Source organism: Silurus aristotelis (genome assembly GCF_946808225.1).
Source record: "Silurus aristotelis genome assembly, chromosome: 22".
Lineage (NCBI taxonomy): Eukaryota > Metazoa > Chordata > Actinopteri > Siluriformes > Siluridae > Silurus > Silurus aristotelis.
Genome location: NC_139595.1, coordinates 12,053,827 through 12,069,840, shown reverse-complemented (window position 1 = coordinate 12,069,840; position 16,014 = coordinate 12,053,827). Strand labels below are relative to the sequence as shown.

At 37.6% G+C, this 16,014-nt stretch overlaps 1 protein-coding gene across 3 annotated transcripts; it reads left to right on the top strand.

Annotated features, from left to right (window-relative positions):
* The first annotated feature begins 288 nt into the window (after positions 1-288).
* On the top strand, positions 289-15,381 carry med17 (mediator complex subunit 17). 3 transcript variants are annotated; one of them, XM_083525750.1, is made up of 13 exons: positions 289-423; positions 1,008-1,258; positions 1,365-1,528; positions 5,193-5,412; positions 5,564-5,700; positions 5,790-5,871; positions 6,012-6,164; positions 6,671-6,801; positions 7,058-7,242; positions 7,323-7,460; positions 8,078-8,195; positions 14,207-14,366; positions 14,971-15,381. In XM_083525750.1, the coding sequence occupies exons 2-13, from the start codon at positions 1,009-1,011 to the stop codon at positions 15,177-15,179; spliced, it is 1,947 nt and encodes a 648-aa protein (XP_083381876.1). In that variant the 5' UTR covers positions 289-423; position 1,008; the 3' UTR covers positions 15,180-15,381. The 3 variants fall into 3 exon arrangements, with proteins under 3 accessions (XP_083381876.1, XP_083381874.1, XP_083381875.1); XM_083525748.1 differs by having other exon boundaries at positions 297-585; XM_083525749.1 differs by having other exon boundaries at positions 314-625.
* The last annotated feature ends 633 nt before the right edge of the window (positions 15,382-16,014 follow it).

Genomic DNA, 16,014 nt, shown 5'->3' with positions numbered 1-16,014 from the left:
ATAAAAGTTCTATATTAAAAAGTTACGCAAATAAAAATAAACGGAATACATATCAATACCAATAATGAAGCTAATAAGAAACAAATATACTTAAACAGCAACTTATGGCTTTTTATGCAAAAAATGAGTATAAACTTTATACTATATATATATATATATATATATATATATATATATATATATATATATATATATATATAGATAGATAGATAGATAGATAGATAGATAGATAGATAGATAGATAGATAGATAGATAGATAGATAGATAGATGTGGGCGCTCCGGCCCAGCCGGGGGCAGTAAAACCCACCGTTCTGCCCTTCAACAAACACACACGAAGAAACTAATGTGTTGACTGCGCGGATAAAGAAGATTTCTGTGTAGAGAATATATAGGGTTTTTAGCCTTTTCTTTCAATAAAAAGGTTACAAATAATATTAATAATAACTCTGAGTTATTGTGTAGTGTTAAACGTTTATATGTGTATTAGCTCGCTGTTCTCTCCTCTTTTGGCAATAGTATTAATATTAAGAATGAATTAGCCGGTTGCTAGTTAGGTTAACGATAGCCATCTCTGTACATTGAGGTAAGTTAGCTGCTGTTACTTTCAACATTTTCTGTACAGCGTAAGTGACAAGGACTGCACCCGATTAAGAAATAACTAAATAATGAGATAAGTGCTTGCTTTAGCCAAAGAAAAAAATTTTTAAACCGTACATATCAGTCACTTAACAACAGATATGTAGTTACCACACAACTAGATCTACAATAAACAACAGTTGTGGTGCCTGAGAATTTAACACACAAACAGCAGTTAAATAGACGTTAATTCGCTGAACTTGTTGCAACTGTTTTCTGAAATCTTGCCACCAAGCGAACCTTAAAGAGCACAATAAATAATGCAGTATAGTGTCTATCGACAATTTCCCCAGAACGTTTATGGTACTGGGTCTCGAGCTGGTTGTTGGGAACCTCTGCTCTACCTATTTCTGTCTGTTTTATTTTCAGAATGAATGAGAACAGGATGTCAGGTGTACCTGCAGTGCGTGTGAGTATAGAGTCATCATGTGAGCGGCAGGTGCAGGAGGTTTCACTGGATGGAGTGGAGACATATGTTCCTCCACTTTCCATGTCACAAAACCTTGCAAAGCTTGCACAGCGCATTGATTTTGGCCAGGGCTCTGACTCGGATGAAGAGGATCCAAATGGACAAAGCAGAGTATCTGACTGGAGCAAGCAGGACCTAGAGGGGGAAGATGGTAAGTAGGGGTTATGAGTACATTTATGATCACCAATTTGATATACACTGGAATTAAGTGTACTATTAATAAGTGTCTCAGTAAAAAATAAACCGACATTTTATAGGACTGGTAAAATTCCAACCTTGTTCATGGCCGTGGGACTCTGTGAGAAATCATCTACGGAGTGCTCTGACTGAGATGTGTGTGCTCCATGACATGCTCAGTGTCATCAAGGAGAAGAAGTATATGGCTCTTGATCCAGTCTCTCAGGATCCCATTGTTGTCAAAGTGAGACAATACAAGCAAATATACTGCTTCCTTTTCTCTTCGCCTTCTGTTATATTTTGTCAATAATGTTAATATTAACTATATTCCCCAGACCGTAATTCTGATTAGAAAGGGATGAATAGGTTAACATTAATACACGTATTCTCATGCATTATTGTTTTTATAGTAAAAACTTTTACACAGGTATTTGTATGGCAGAAGTGGCATTTGATTTAAAACTAATAATAAATAGGTTTTATATGTTGTTTTATAAAGGAAAACATGTGGCTGCTAATAAGAAACCCTCTAAGCCAGTTTAATGATGTGTAGGACATGCTGTGTAGGCCACTGGATGTCATAGAGACCCTGACAGAGTAATTACTATTATTAAATTATATTATTAAATTATTGGTCAGAACAGAAACATAGCAAAATTCTAACCAAACAGTTGTCTTTAAAGTCTTTAAACTGCCTTCAATTTGGAAGAAGCCTAAACCACTAGATTAAGATCTATGTAAGATATACATAGAAACTGCACATTCTCATGCAGTACGTCCAGCATTATTAGAACTGTAAAATATTCAAATGTGACACTTTATAGTTGTCTGGCATAAATGTGTGTATATATATATATATATATATATATATATATATATATATATATATATATATATATATATATATATATACATACACAGTGGGTACGGAAAGTATTCAGACCCCCTTAAATTTTTCCCTCTTTGTTATATTGCAGCCATTTGCTGAAATCATTTAAGTTCATTCTTCTTCCTCATGAATGTACACACAGCTCCCCATACTGACAGAAAAACACAGAATTGTTGACATTGTTGCAGATTTATTAAAAAAGAAAAAGTGAAATATCACATGGTCCTAAGTATTCAGACCCTTTGCTGTGACACTCATATATTTAACTCAGGTGCTTTCCATTTCTTCTGATCGTCCTTGAGATGGTTCTACACCTTCATTTGAGTCCAGCTGTGTTTGATTATACTGATTGGACTTGATTAGGAAAGCCACACACCTGTCTATATAAGACCTTCCAGATCACAATGCATGTCAGAGCAAATGAGAATCATGCCTGAAGAACTGCCTGAAGAGCTCAGAGACAGAATTGTGGCAAGGCACAGATCTGGCCAAGGTTACAAAAAGATTTCTTCTGCACTTAAGGTTCCTAAGAGCACAGTGGCCTCCATAATCCTCAAATGGAAGACGTTTGGGACGACCAGAACCCTTCCTAGAGCTGGCCGTCCGGCCAAACTGAGCTATCGGGGGAGAAGAGCCTTGGTGAGAGAGGTAAAGAAGAACCCAAAGATCACTGTGGCTGAGCTCCAGAGATGCAGTCAGGAGATGGGAGAAAGTTGTAGAAAGTCAACCATCACTGCAGCCCTCCACCAGTCGGGGCTTTATGGCAGAGTGGCCCGACAGAAGCCTCTCCTCAGTGTAAGACACATGAAAGCCTGCATGGAGTTTGCTAAAAAACACCTGAAGGACTCCAAGATGGTGAGAAATAAGATTCTCTGGTCTGATGAGACCAAAATAGAACTTTTTGGCCTTAATTCTAAGCGGTATGTGTGGAGAAAACCAGGCACTGCTCATCACCTGTCCAATACAGTCCCAACAGTGAAGCATGGTGGTGGCAGCATCATGCTGTGGAGGTGTTTTTCAGCTGCAGGGACAGGACGACTGGTTGCAATCGAGGGAAAGATGAATGCGGCCAAGTACAGGGATATCCTAAACAAAAACCTTCTCCAGAGTGCTCTGGACCTCAGACTGGGCCGAAGGTTTACCTTCCAACAAGACAATGACCCTAAGCACACAGCTAAAATAACGAAGGAGTGGCTTCACAACACCTCCGTGACTGTTCTTGAATTGCCCAGCCAGAGCCCTGACTTAAACCCAATTGAGCATCTCTGGAGAGACCTAAAAATGGCTGTCCACCAACGTTTACCATCCAACCTGACAGAACTGGAGAGGATCTGCAAGGAGGAATGGCAGAGGATCCCCAAATCCAGGTGTGAAAGACTTGTTGCATCTTTCCCAAAAAGACTCCTGGCTGTATTAGATCAAAAGGGGGCTTTTACTAAATACTGAGCAAAGGGTCTGAATACTTAGGACCATGTGATATTTCAGTTTTTCTTTTTTAATAAATCTGCAACAATGTCAACAATTCTGTGTTTTTCTGTCAGTATGGGGTGCTATGTGTACATTCATGAGGAAGAAGAATGAACCTAAATGATTTTAGCAAATGGCTGCAATATAACAAAGAGTGAAAAATGTAAGGGGGTCTGAATACTTTCCGTACCCACTGTATATATATGTATATGTGTATATATATATGTGTGTGTGTGTGTGTATATACAGTGAGGAAAATAAGTATTTGAACACCCTGCTATTTTGCAAGTTCTCCCACTTAGAAATCATGGAGGGGTCTGAAATTGTCATCGTAGGAGCATGTCCACTGTGAGAGACATAATCTAAAAAAAGAAATCCAGAAATCACAATATATGATTTTTTAACTATTTATTTGTATGATACAGCTGCAAATAAGTATTTGAACACCTGAGAAAGTCAATGTTAATATTTGGTACAGTAGCCTTTGTTTGCAATTACAGAGGTCAAACGTTTCCTCTAGTTTTTCACCAGGTTTGCACACACTGCAGGAGGGATTTTGGCCCACTCCTCCACACAGATCTTCTCTAGATTAGTCAGGTTTCTGGCCTGTCCCTGAGAAACACGGAGTTTGAGCTCCCTCCAAAGATTCTCTATTGGGTTTAGGTCTGGAGACTGGCTAGGCCACGCCAGAACCTTGATATGCTTCTTACAGAGCCACTCCTTGGTTATCCTGGCTGTGTGCTTCGGGTCATTGTCATGTTGGAAGACCCAGCCTCGACCCATCTTTAATGCTCTAACTGAGGGAAGGAGGTTGTTTCCCAAAATCTCGCAATACATGGCCCCGGTCATCCTCTCCTTAATACAGTGCAGTCGCCCTGTCCCATGTGCAGAAAAACAATGATTGTTCCAACAGTGGACCTTTTTTCACCAAGCTGCTTGGCAATTTCCCCGTAGCCCTTTCCAGCCTTGTGGAGGTGTACAATTTTGTCTCTAGTGTCTTTGGACAGCTCTTTGGTCTTGGCCATGTTAGTAGTTGGAGTCTTACTGATTGTATGGGTGGACAGGTGTCTTTATGCAGCTAACGACCTCAAACAGGTGCATCTAATTTAGGATAATAAATGTAGTGGAGGTGGACATTTTAAAGGCAGACTAACAGGTCTTTGAGGGTCAGAATTCTAGCTGATAGACAGGTGTTCAAATACTTATTTGCAGCTGTATCATACAAATAAATAGTTAAAAAATCATATATTGTGATTTCTGGATTTTTCTTTTAGATTATGTCTCTCACAGTGGACATGCACCTACGATGACAATTTCAGATCCCTCCATAATTTCTAAGTGGGAGAACTTGCAAAATAGCAGGGTGTTCAAATACTTATTTTCCTCACTGTATGTATGTATGTATGTATGTATGTATGTATGTATGTATGTATGTATGTATGTATGTATGTATGTATGTATATGTGTGTGTATACAATTGTATGTATGTATGTGTGTGTATACAATTTTAATTTACATCATTACATCAGAGGTAATGTGTGTCATTTGCCAGACCCCTCAAGTTTTCCAGTTAATCAGTAAGAAGAAGTCTCTGGCCACTGCAGCTCAGTTGCTGCTGAGGGGGGCAGAGAAGTTAAATAAATCTGTAGTGGAAAGTCAGGATCAGTGGCGTCAGCGTGATTTTAACGCAGAACTTCTACACCTGCGCTCACAGTGGAAGTTGCGCAAAGTTGGAGACAAAATCCTTGGAGATCTTAGCTACCGTAGTGCAGGTGAGTCTATGGCTATGACTGTGATGATTATTATTAAGCGAAGATATTAACATGCGCTGAAGTTATTCCCCACTGTGGGGAGTGCTCTGAAGCAAATTTCCCCACTGTGGGACGAATAAAGGTATATCTTAATGTCCAATTATCCTTACAGGGTCGATGTTTACTCATCATGGCACCTTTGAGGTCATTAAAAATACAGATATTGATTTGGATAAGAAAATTCCAGATGATTACTGTCCACTCAATGTCCAGATACCAAGTGACCTAGAGGGCTCTGCATACATTAAGGTAAAGATCTAATGATGTGTTTAACACAAGGCATACTTATATATTGCAAAGGCATAATTGCATTTTGTGGTGGCTTTATAATTTTACAGGTTTCTATTCAGAAACAGTCTGCTGATATAGGGGACCTGGGAACAGTCAATCTTTTCAGGAAGCCACCCAAAGCTAAGTCAGGTACTGAGAAAAACCTCTACCAAACCCACATAAATTGGGGATATAAATCACAGATCACACAATAAGATTCCCAAATGCAACAAATTTGCATGCTTCAATAAACTGATGTCTTCTGTTCTTTTTTCCCCCAATTTTTTTAGGCTCTCAAGCTTGGCATCTAAAGCTGGAAGCTGCTCAGAATGTGCTGCTATGTAAGGAGATATTTGCTCAGCTCTCTCGGGAGGCAGTGCAGATAAAGTCCCATATACCACACATTGTCGTCAAAAACCAGATCATATCTCAGCCTTTTCCTGGTAAAAAAAAAAGTTGTATTGGTTGTATTTAGTGACCTGATCCGATTCCCCTAATTATGCATGGTTTATACAAACTCTGAAGCTGGGCAGAATAATGTGTTGTGGCAAATCAGTTCGGTGTTCACAAGAGCACAGTAAAAAAAAAAAAAGTTAGTGTACATCTTCTGCAAGTAATCAGTTTAAAGCATTTACATAGTAGAATTTTTATTTTGCTCGGTTTATTAAAAATGTTTGTTCCACCCCTCTCAAACCGATTACAATTTCTTTCGGTTTGGGCATTTTTATTCCGATTGAGGTTTTTATATGGAGCATTTTCTCTCTGGTTGGACTTTTAAACCGATTACCGTACAATGCTCCATGGAAGTGTGCCTAGTGAAGCTTATAATAATGATATATGCTTGGCTATAGGTATTTGTACTATTTGTAAGTTCAGAGCTATGTCTTATTCAAGGTTGCGTGTTTGCATTGCTTTGTGTATGTAGCTAACAGTCAGTTGGTAATTTTAGGTCTTCAGCTCTCCATCTCATTATGCCACTCTACTACGGATAAGAAGAGCCAGAGAGCTTCACCAGAAAAAAATAAACCAGATGACCATCTGTATGTGCTGGAACACAACCTGCACCAACTTATTAGAGAGGTACACAAAAAACAATTTCCACATAAAATGCTGTGCCAAGTTATTAGGAAAATATATACATGCACAATGTTTTTAACTCAAAGTTATTTAAAATTGAGTACATACATAAGGTGTATTTCAAGTATTGTCCTAAGTAAAGGCTTCAAATAAAGGATAAGCATATCTACATGATTACACTTACAGACAGACGGTAATGCTCTTGTAAGTGGTTAGGTTAATGACAAGATTTTTTTTATTTTTATATTTCTGTGTCAAGTTTCATAAACAGACCCTGAGCTCCTCTGTGATGCCACACCCTGCAAGTGCTCCATTTGTTCCTAAGCGACTGCGGGTGGCTGGACCAATGGCTTATGATAAGTCAGAGATCAGCTTGCTGCAGCAAAATGAGGGCTTGCTGGAGAAAATCGTCAAACAAGCCAAACATATTTTCCTTAGGAGCAGGTAATGCAGATGCATGAACTACAACAATATACACACTGTACATTTGTTGAAGCTTATATACTATAGTCTTTGTCTTTCAGGACGGCACGAACTATTGACAGCTTGGCAAGTCGTATTGAGGATCCTCAAATTCAGGCTCACTGGTCCAATATTAACGATGTTTACGAGTCCAGTGTCAAGGTGCTCATCACCTCACAAGGCTATGAGCAAATCTGCAAGTAAGAGAAGATCCTGATTCCCGAACTAACACTCAACTTTCAGTCAGATTTCACATAGATGTATATATGTGTTTTGTGCATATACTAATGTTAGTAATGAATTAATAGAAATAATAAAAAAAAAATGAATGGGAGAGAATATTGTTGTATTGAATATTGCAGTGGAATTTACTAATGAGACACACTTGATGCTTGCATTGTAGTATTTCCATTTAATACTAGCATACTAGGCAGCCGCACTAGACATAGTAGTATACAGGGGTAGTGGCAGCGTTAGGAACTTTGTAAGTGTGAAACTATCTGCTTTTAAATATGCTTGCTTAATGTTATGCTACTCATAAGAACACACTGTGGCACATGTCAAATCCATCCTATAGCCTTTTTTCATTTGACCTTGAACATTGAACAGGGGACTTAGATGTTTCTTAGTTCATGACTGCACAATTCTTTTTTAATTATCCAGAATTTCAAGATGTTTGACAGGCAGCAGTACTTTGTTTCATCATCATCTCATCAAGCCTGCCTGGATATTTGTCATTTTGTGCTTTTAGTTTCTCAAACCTAATACAAGTATTCAATACCTCAACCACCTGTGTTTTCACACATGTTACTCTCAGGTCTATCCAGCTACAGTTGAACATTGGAGTGGAGCAGATCAGAGTTGTGCACAGAGATGGTCGTGTCATCACTCTTTCCCACCAAGAGCAAGAGCTGCAGGACTTTTTACTGTCGCAGGTAAATACAGACCCACAGGCGCTCAATATCTGCATTCATTTTGTTAGTTATGTATATTAGATATCATTTTTAAACATTTAATACCTAATGACTAAAGTTGTATTTGATGTGCGCAAAAAAAGGTCCGCTTTTTAGCTACCTTTAAAAACCTTCTCAAAATGAATGAAAAGGTTTTATTATTTTTTTAACCTACATTATTATGTTCACACAGAGTTTGAGCTGGTGTTTATTACCTGGTTGTTAGAAAAAATCCCATAATGTTTACTGAACAGATTATGACCAGTTGTTGGAGAAAAAATGCTTTATGCGTAAATACTGTTTTAAAATAGATATTTATTTAAGTTATAATGGTATAAAGTGTGTGCTAAACAAAATATAGTGTTACAATAAGTTATTCGAAATTAGAAATTTGAAAGATAGAAATGGTTGATCACGCCATGTATTAATATATTGCACGACTGTCAGTCACCACCTGCTTGTTCATCAGGGACAAACTTACTTATAAAGAACATATTCACTTTTAATCACCATATTATCTGTGTAAAGCTGCTTTGAGACAATGTTCATTGTTAAAAGCGCTATACAAATAAAAATGAATTGAATTGAATCTAATCACAATTACACTGTGTGCACAATTATTAGGCAAGTTGTATTTTTGAGAATAAATGTTGTTATTGTGCAACTACAATGCTCTTGGTCAATCCAAAATGTTAACAAACCCTTAAACCTGAACATTTAAGTATTAAAAGTTTTGGCTTTCTTAAGAGAATATCTACATGTACACCATTATTAGGCAACTATTAGTGTGCAGATTTGTTATGCAACTAAATGAAAAACAAAGATTTTTTCATCTCACTTGTTTATTTTCACCTGTTAAAGTGAGAATAATGAACAAACTCAAAATTTACAAAAGAACATTTTTGAAATTTCAAAAAGAAAACCTCAGTGACCAATAAAGCCACCCTTCTTTTCCATAACAGTCACAAGCCTTCCATTAATGGAGTCAGTCAGTTTCTTGATCAGATCATATCTCTTTCTTGGTCAGAATCAACTTTTTTGTGCAGCTGCAACCACGGCCCCCCAGACACTGTTCAGAGAGGTGTACTCTTTACCTTCACTGTACATTTCCTGCTTAAGAAGGGCCCAAAAGTTCTCAATAGGGTTTAGGTCGGGTGAAGAAGGGGGCCATGTCATCAGTTTTTTATCTTTAAGGCCTTTACTGGCCACATAGTGGAGTACTTTGATGCATGTGATGGAGCGTTGTCTTGCAAAGTCTTCCTGAAAGATGCAGACTTTTTCCTGTACTACTGCTTGAAGAAAGTGTCTTTTAAAAATTGGCAGTAATTCTGAGAGTTGATTTTGAGTCCATTTTCAACCCGAAAAGGTCCAACTAGCTCATCTTTAATGATACCTGCCCATAATACCCCACCTTCACCTTGCTGGCATCAAAGTGTCAGAGTCGAAGTGAAGCTCTGTGTCCGTTACTGATCCAACCACGGGCCCATCCATCTGGTCTGTCCAGAGTCACTCTCATCTCATCAGTCCACAAAACCTTTAAAATATCTGTCTTCAGATATTTCTTGGCCCATTCTTGACATTTCAACTTATGTGTCTTGTTCAGAGGTGGTCGGGTTTCAGCCTTTCTTACCATGGCCATGTCTCTGAGAACTGAACACCTCGTACTTCTTGACACTCCAGGTAGTTTGCAGTTGTGGAATATAGCAGCACTGGAGGATTATGGGTTCCTGGTAGCTTTACGTTTGATTCTTCTCAAATCTTTGGCGGTTAATTTGAGTCTTTTCTTCTTGTTCGTTTCTTGCGACCCTGTTGACTATTTGCTACAAAACATTTGATGGTTCTGTGATCACGCCCCAATATCCTAGATATTTCAAGAGTGTTGCATCCCCGTGAAATACTTTTTTTTTTTTTTTTTTTTTTTTTACTTTTCAGGGTCAGTTAAATCTCTGTTTGGGCCCATTTTTCCTGAGGAGAAGAATCTGCCTAATAATTATGCACACCTTGATATAGGGTGTTGATCTCCTTAGGCCACACCCTCCATCATAACACAAATTCACATCACCTGATATGCATTAAATCCAATAAGCATTCAAGTTTATTCAGCTTGGACTTGAAAAATTATGGATAGAATGATGATATGGTCAAAATAATCACTTGCCCAATAATTGTACACACAGTGTATAAGATGCAACATAAGATATATTATTGTAACACATTTTGTATGAAATAATTTAGTAAACAAATTGTTTTAGCACAAGTACAAAATCTGTATTTTTTGTGCAGGTTATTGAAGTAAGGGTTATTGTAAGGTTATTGCATGTCAAATTCTGGTTTCCCCAGAAGCGAATGGGGTAAAAAATACATCTAAATCTTCCATTTTGACCAAGGTACAGGAGCAACACAGAAAATTCAACAGCTGTTATCTGATTACAAGCTTTATTGAGATATATTCTAAGTGTTTATTTCTTTTAATGTTGATGACAATGGTTTACAGCTAATGAAAACCCAAAATTCAGTATCTCAGAAAATTAGAATATTGTGAAAAAGTTCAATATTGGAGACACGTGGTGCCACACTCTAATCAGCTAATTAAATTCAGACACCTGCCAAGGTTTCCTGAGCGTTTAAATGGTGTCTCAGTCTGGTTCAGGCTACACAATCATTGGGGGAGTCATTGACACCCTGCACATAGAGGGTAAGACACAAAAGGTCATTGCTAAAGAAGCTGCTGTTCACAGAGTGCTGTATCCAAGCACATTAATGGAAGAGATAAATGTGGTAGAAAAGGGTTAAACGAAGCATATTCAATAATTTGGGGGATATTCACAAAGAGTGGACTGCAGCTGGAGTCAGTGCTTCATGAGCCACCACGCACAGACATATTGATGGGCTACAACTAACTAATTCCTTGTGTCAAGCCACTCCTGTACCAGAGACAACGTCAGAGGTGTCTTACCTGGACAAAGGACAAACAGGACTGGACTGTTGCTCAGTGGGCCAAAGTCGTCTTTTCGTTTTAGAGCACATCATGCTTCCCTCTGCTGACCAGCTTTGTGGAGATGCTAATTTAATTATCCAGCAGGATTTGGCACCTGCCCACACTGCCAAAAGCACCAAAAGTTGGTTAAATGACCAATTTGTTGATGTGCTTGACTGGCCAGCAAACTCACCAGACCTGAACCCTATAGAGAATCTATGAGGTATTGTCAAGAGGAAAACCAGAAACAAAAGAAAAAAAATGCATATGAGCTGAAGGCCACGGTCAAAGAAACCTGGGCTTCCATACCACCTCAGCAGTGCCACAGACTGATCACCTCCATGCCATGCTGAATTGAGGCAGTAATTAAAGCAGGAGCCCCTACCAAGTATTAGGTATATATAAAGTAAATAAACATACTTTCCAGAAGGCCAACAATTCACTAAAAACACTTCTTCTTGTTTTTTTTTAATTGGCCTTATGAAGTATTCTAATTTTTTGAGATAGTGAATTGGTGGGTTTTTGTTAAATGTGAGCCAAAATAATTACAAATTAAAATAAATAAACTCTTGAAATATATCAGTCTGTGTGTGACAAATCTATATAATATACGAGTTTCACTTTTTGTATTGAATTACCAAAATAAATCAACTTTTTAATGATATGCTAATTTATTGAGATAAATACATAAATTGAGACACCTGTATATACATACACACTATCTCACAAAAGTAAATACACCCGTCACATTTCAGCAACCATTTTAGTATATGTTCTCAAGTGACAGTACTATAGAAATAAATCTTGATTATATTTTAGAGTAGTCAATATACATGCATGTCTTGGTATAGCATGTATCTATTTGTTATCTAGTAACTAAATGATAATTGATATACAATTATAAATAAATATATAATAAGCTAAAATAAAGGCTCACATTTATAGTAGGAACTCTGACTTGGCTCCAATATGATCTTTTTATGAAGCTAGCCGAGACAAGTGTAAGATGCAAAAAAAAGGTTTTTCTATGTTGTTTTGGTGAAATATATAATTTGTTTGTTACATTTAACAAAAAAAACCAATGCTGCTTAAAACTGTTATTTTTGGGTATCTATAAACAAGCATCTGGCTGTGTGTGTAATATATATATATATATATATATATATATATATATATATATATATATATATATATATATATATATATATATATATATATATATACACACTCACACACACCCACACACAGTGAGGAAATAAGTATTTGAACACCCTGCTATTTTGCAAGTTCTCCCACTTAGAAATCATGGAGGGGTCTGAAATTGTCATCGTAGGTGCATGTCCACTGTGAGAGACATAATCTAAAAAAAAATCCAGAAATCACAATGTATGATTTTTTTTAAACTATTTATTTGTATGATACAGCTGCAAATAAGTATTTGAACACCTGAGAAAGTCAATGTTAATATTTGGTACAGTAGCCTTTGTTTGCAATTACAGAGGTCAAACGTTTTCTGTAGTTTTTCACCAGGTTTGCACACACTGCAGGAGGGATTTTGGCCCACTCCTCCACACAGATCTTCTCTAGATCAGTCAGGTTTCTGGCCTGTCGCTAAGAAACACGGAGTTTGAGCTCCCTCCAAAGATTCTCTATTGGGTTTAGGTCTGGAGACTGGCTAGGCCACGCCAGAACCTTGATATGCTTCTTACAGAGCCGCTCCTTGGTTATCCTGGCTGTGTGCTTCGGGTCATTGTCATGTTGGAAGACCCAGCCTCGACCCATCTTCAATGCTCTAACTGAGGGAAGGAGGTTGTTCCCCAAAATCTCGCAATACATGGCCCCGGTCATCCTCTCCTTAATACAGTGCAGTCACCCTGTCCCATGTGCAGAAAAACACCCCCAAAGCATGATGCTACCACCCCCATGCTTTACAGTAGGGATGGTGTTCTTGGGATAGTACTCATCATTCTTCTACCTCCAAACACGTTTAGTGGAATTATGACCCAAAAGTTCTATTTTGGTCTCATCTGACCACATCACTTTCTCCCATGACTCCTCTGGATCATCCAAATGGTCATTGACAAACTTAAGACGTGCCTGGACATGTGCTGGTTTAAGCAGGGGAACCTTCCGTGCCATGCATGATTTCAAACAATGACGTCTTAGTGTATTACCAACAGTAACCTTGGAAACGGTGGTCCCAGCTCTTTTCAGGTCATTGACCAGCTCCTCCCGTGTAGTTCTGGGCTGTTTTTTCACCTTCCTTAGGATCATTGAGACCCCACGAGATGAGATCTTGCATGGAGCCCCAGTCCGAGGGAGATTGACAGTCATGTTTAGCTTCTTCCATTTTCTAATGATTTGCTCCAACAGTGGACCTTTTTTCACCAAGCTGCTTGGCAATTTCCCCGTAGCCCTTTCCAGCCTTGTGGAGGTGTACAATTTTGTCTCTAGTGTCTTTGGACAGCTCTTTGGTCTTGGCCATGTTAGTAGTTGGATTCTTACTGATTGTATGGGGTGGACAGGTGTCTTTATACAGCTAACGACCTCAAACAGGTGCATCTAATTTAGGATAATAAATGTAGTGGAGGTGGACATTTTAAAGGCAGACTAACAGGTCTTTAAGGGTCAGAATTCTAGCTGATAGACAGGTGTTCAAATACTTATTTGCAGCTGTATCATACAAATAAATAGTTTAAAAATCATATATTGTGATTTCTGGATTTTTTTTTTTTAGATTATGTCTCTCACAGTGGACATGCACCTACGATGACAATTTTAGACCCCTCCATGATTTCTAAGTGGGAGAACTTGCAAAATAGCAGGGTGTTCAAATACTTATTTTCCTCACTGTATATAGCACCGAATAAATCAACAGCTGTTTCAATTATATTTATAATATAAAATTATAATAATTATAACATTAAAATGGTTTGCGTAAGATTTTTAAGTTACTGTTACTTTGCAAGATCTATAAATCAGAATTTATTTAGCTGTGTGCCTGGGTGTATTACAGATGTCTCAGCATCAGGTGCATGCAGTGCAGCAGTTGGCAAAGGTAATGGGCTGGCACGTGCTAAGCTTCAGTAATCATGTGGGACTGGGAGCCATCGAGAGCATTGGCAATGCATCTGCCATTACTGTAGCATCACCAAATGGAGCATACGCCATTTCAGGTACATGCAAATATCCTCATTGTTTTCCAGTTTGCAACTCATGTGTGTGCAGTAAGGAAAGAGATTCCTATTAAACCCAATTAGACAATTAATAAAAATAATGTTACTGATAATTCGAGCTTCTGAGTAGTATAAGACCCTAGATTCCCTTGCCAATCTTAAGAGGTAAAAAATCAGGCATCTTCTTGCAAATGCAGAAAAATTACTCTGAGCAGCTACTCTGGCTGCATTTGCATTGAAATAATGACCTGCACCTGCAGGAAATTGCAAAAGCTGGATTAAGATGAAATAACATTTTTAGGTGTGAATGATGTTAAAAGAATAACTAATTTTTTAAAAGATCATTGTACCCCCTGAAATTGTATACTTTTTAATGTATTATTGTATACAGTGGGGGAAATAATTATATATTAAACCCAATTATAATAACACCAAGGCTGGTCAAAGTGGGCACGTGAGCATCAGAATTGGACTACATAATTGCATTATGTGGACACTACAGAAATTCACTATTTCAGGCATCTTAATGTTGTCAATTATAACCATAAGAATTTCTGTTTTTAATCAAACTCGTGTTTTTTATTTATTTATTTTTACCCTCCAGTACGGAATGGACCTGAGAGTGGATTTAAGGTTCTGGTTCAATTTCCACGTTGCCAGGCTAAAGATCTCCCTAAAAGCGATGTGTTGCAGGATGGGAAATGGAATTATTTGAGAGGACCATATAAGGAAGTGCACTGGAGCAAGATGGAGGGCAGGAACTTTGTTTACAAAATGGAGCTTTTAATGGCAGCACTTACTCCATGTCCCTAAAAACATGTCTGTCTTTACGTGTACAATCTGTACGTTTTACATTTATCCATACAGGAACTTTTTTCCTCTTTTGAGATTTTGGCTGTTCCAAGGGGTTAATACTAGTTGCATTGTTACATTTCAATATGAATTTTATTTCTGGCCTCTTTATGCAGCAATCATCTCTTACATATCTACAAATAAATAATGTGAATTATCTGTATACTTTTGACATGTATTATTAATTTTGTCACTATTAAGTTGGATTTCACACAAAGTGGTTGGGGTAATTGATGTTTTTGTGTGTGAAAATACCAGATCTTTCAAAAATACTTGAACCAGCCCTACCGCTACCAAAAACCATACTTTGGTGAAATCACAGAGATCACATATTTCTGTTCAGATCTGAAATGTTAGGTGAATATTACCTAAAGATTTAAAGAGCCCTATCTGCATGACTTTATGCACTGTGTTGTTTCCACATAACTCACTGATTGGGTAACTGTTATTAATCAGGTGTACAGGGGAAAATTCTTTGAGAAATTTTGTACTAAAAGGCATGCCGTAATTCAAACTGAATTATATAGACATTTGAGAGTATGTGTGAAGGGAATTAACAAATGTTGGCATAGGTGTGATTTGAAATACAGTGCATCTGGAAAGTATTTACAGCTCATCACTTTTTCTACATTTTATGGCATGTCACAGCCTTTTTCCAAAATGGATTAAATTAAATTTTTTCCCACCAATTGTATAAACAATATCCCATAATGACAACATAAAAGAAATTTGTTTAAAATCTTCTAATTTATTACAAATAAAAAATGAAAAAAATCACATGTACATACAGTAAGTA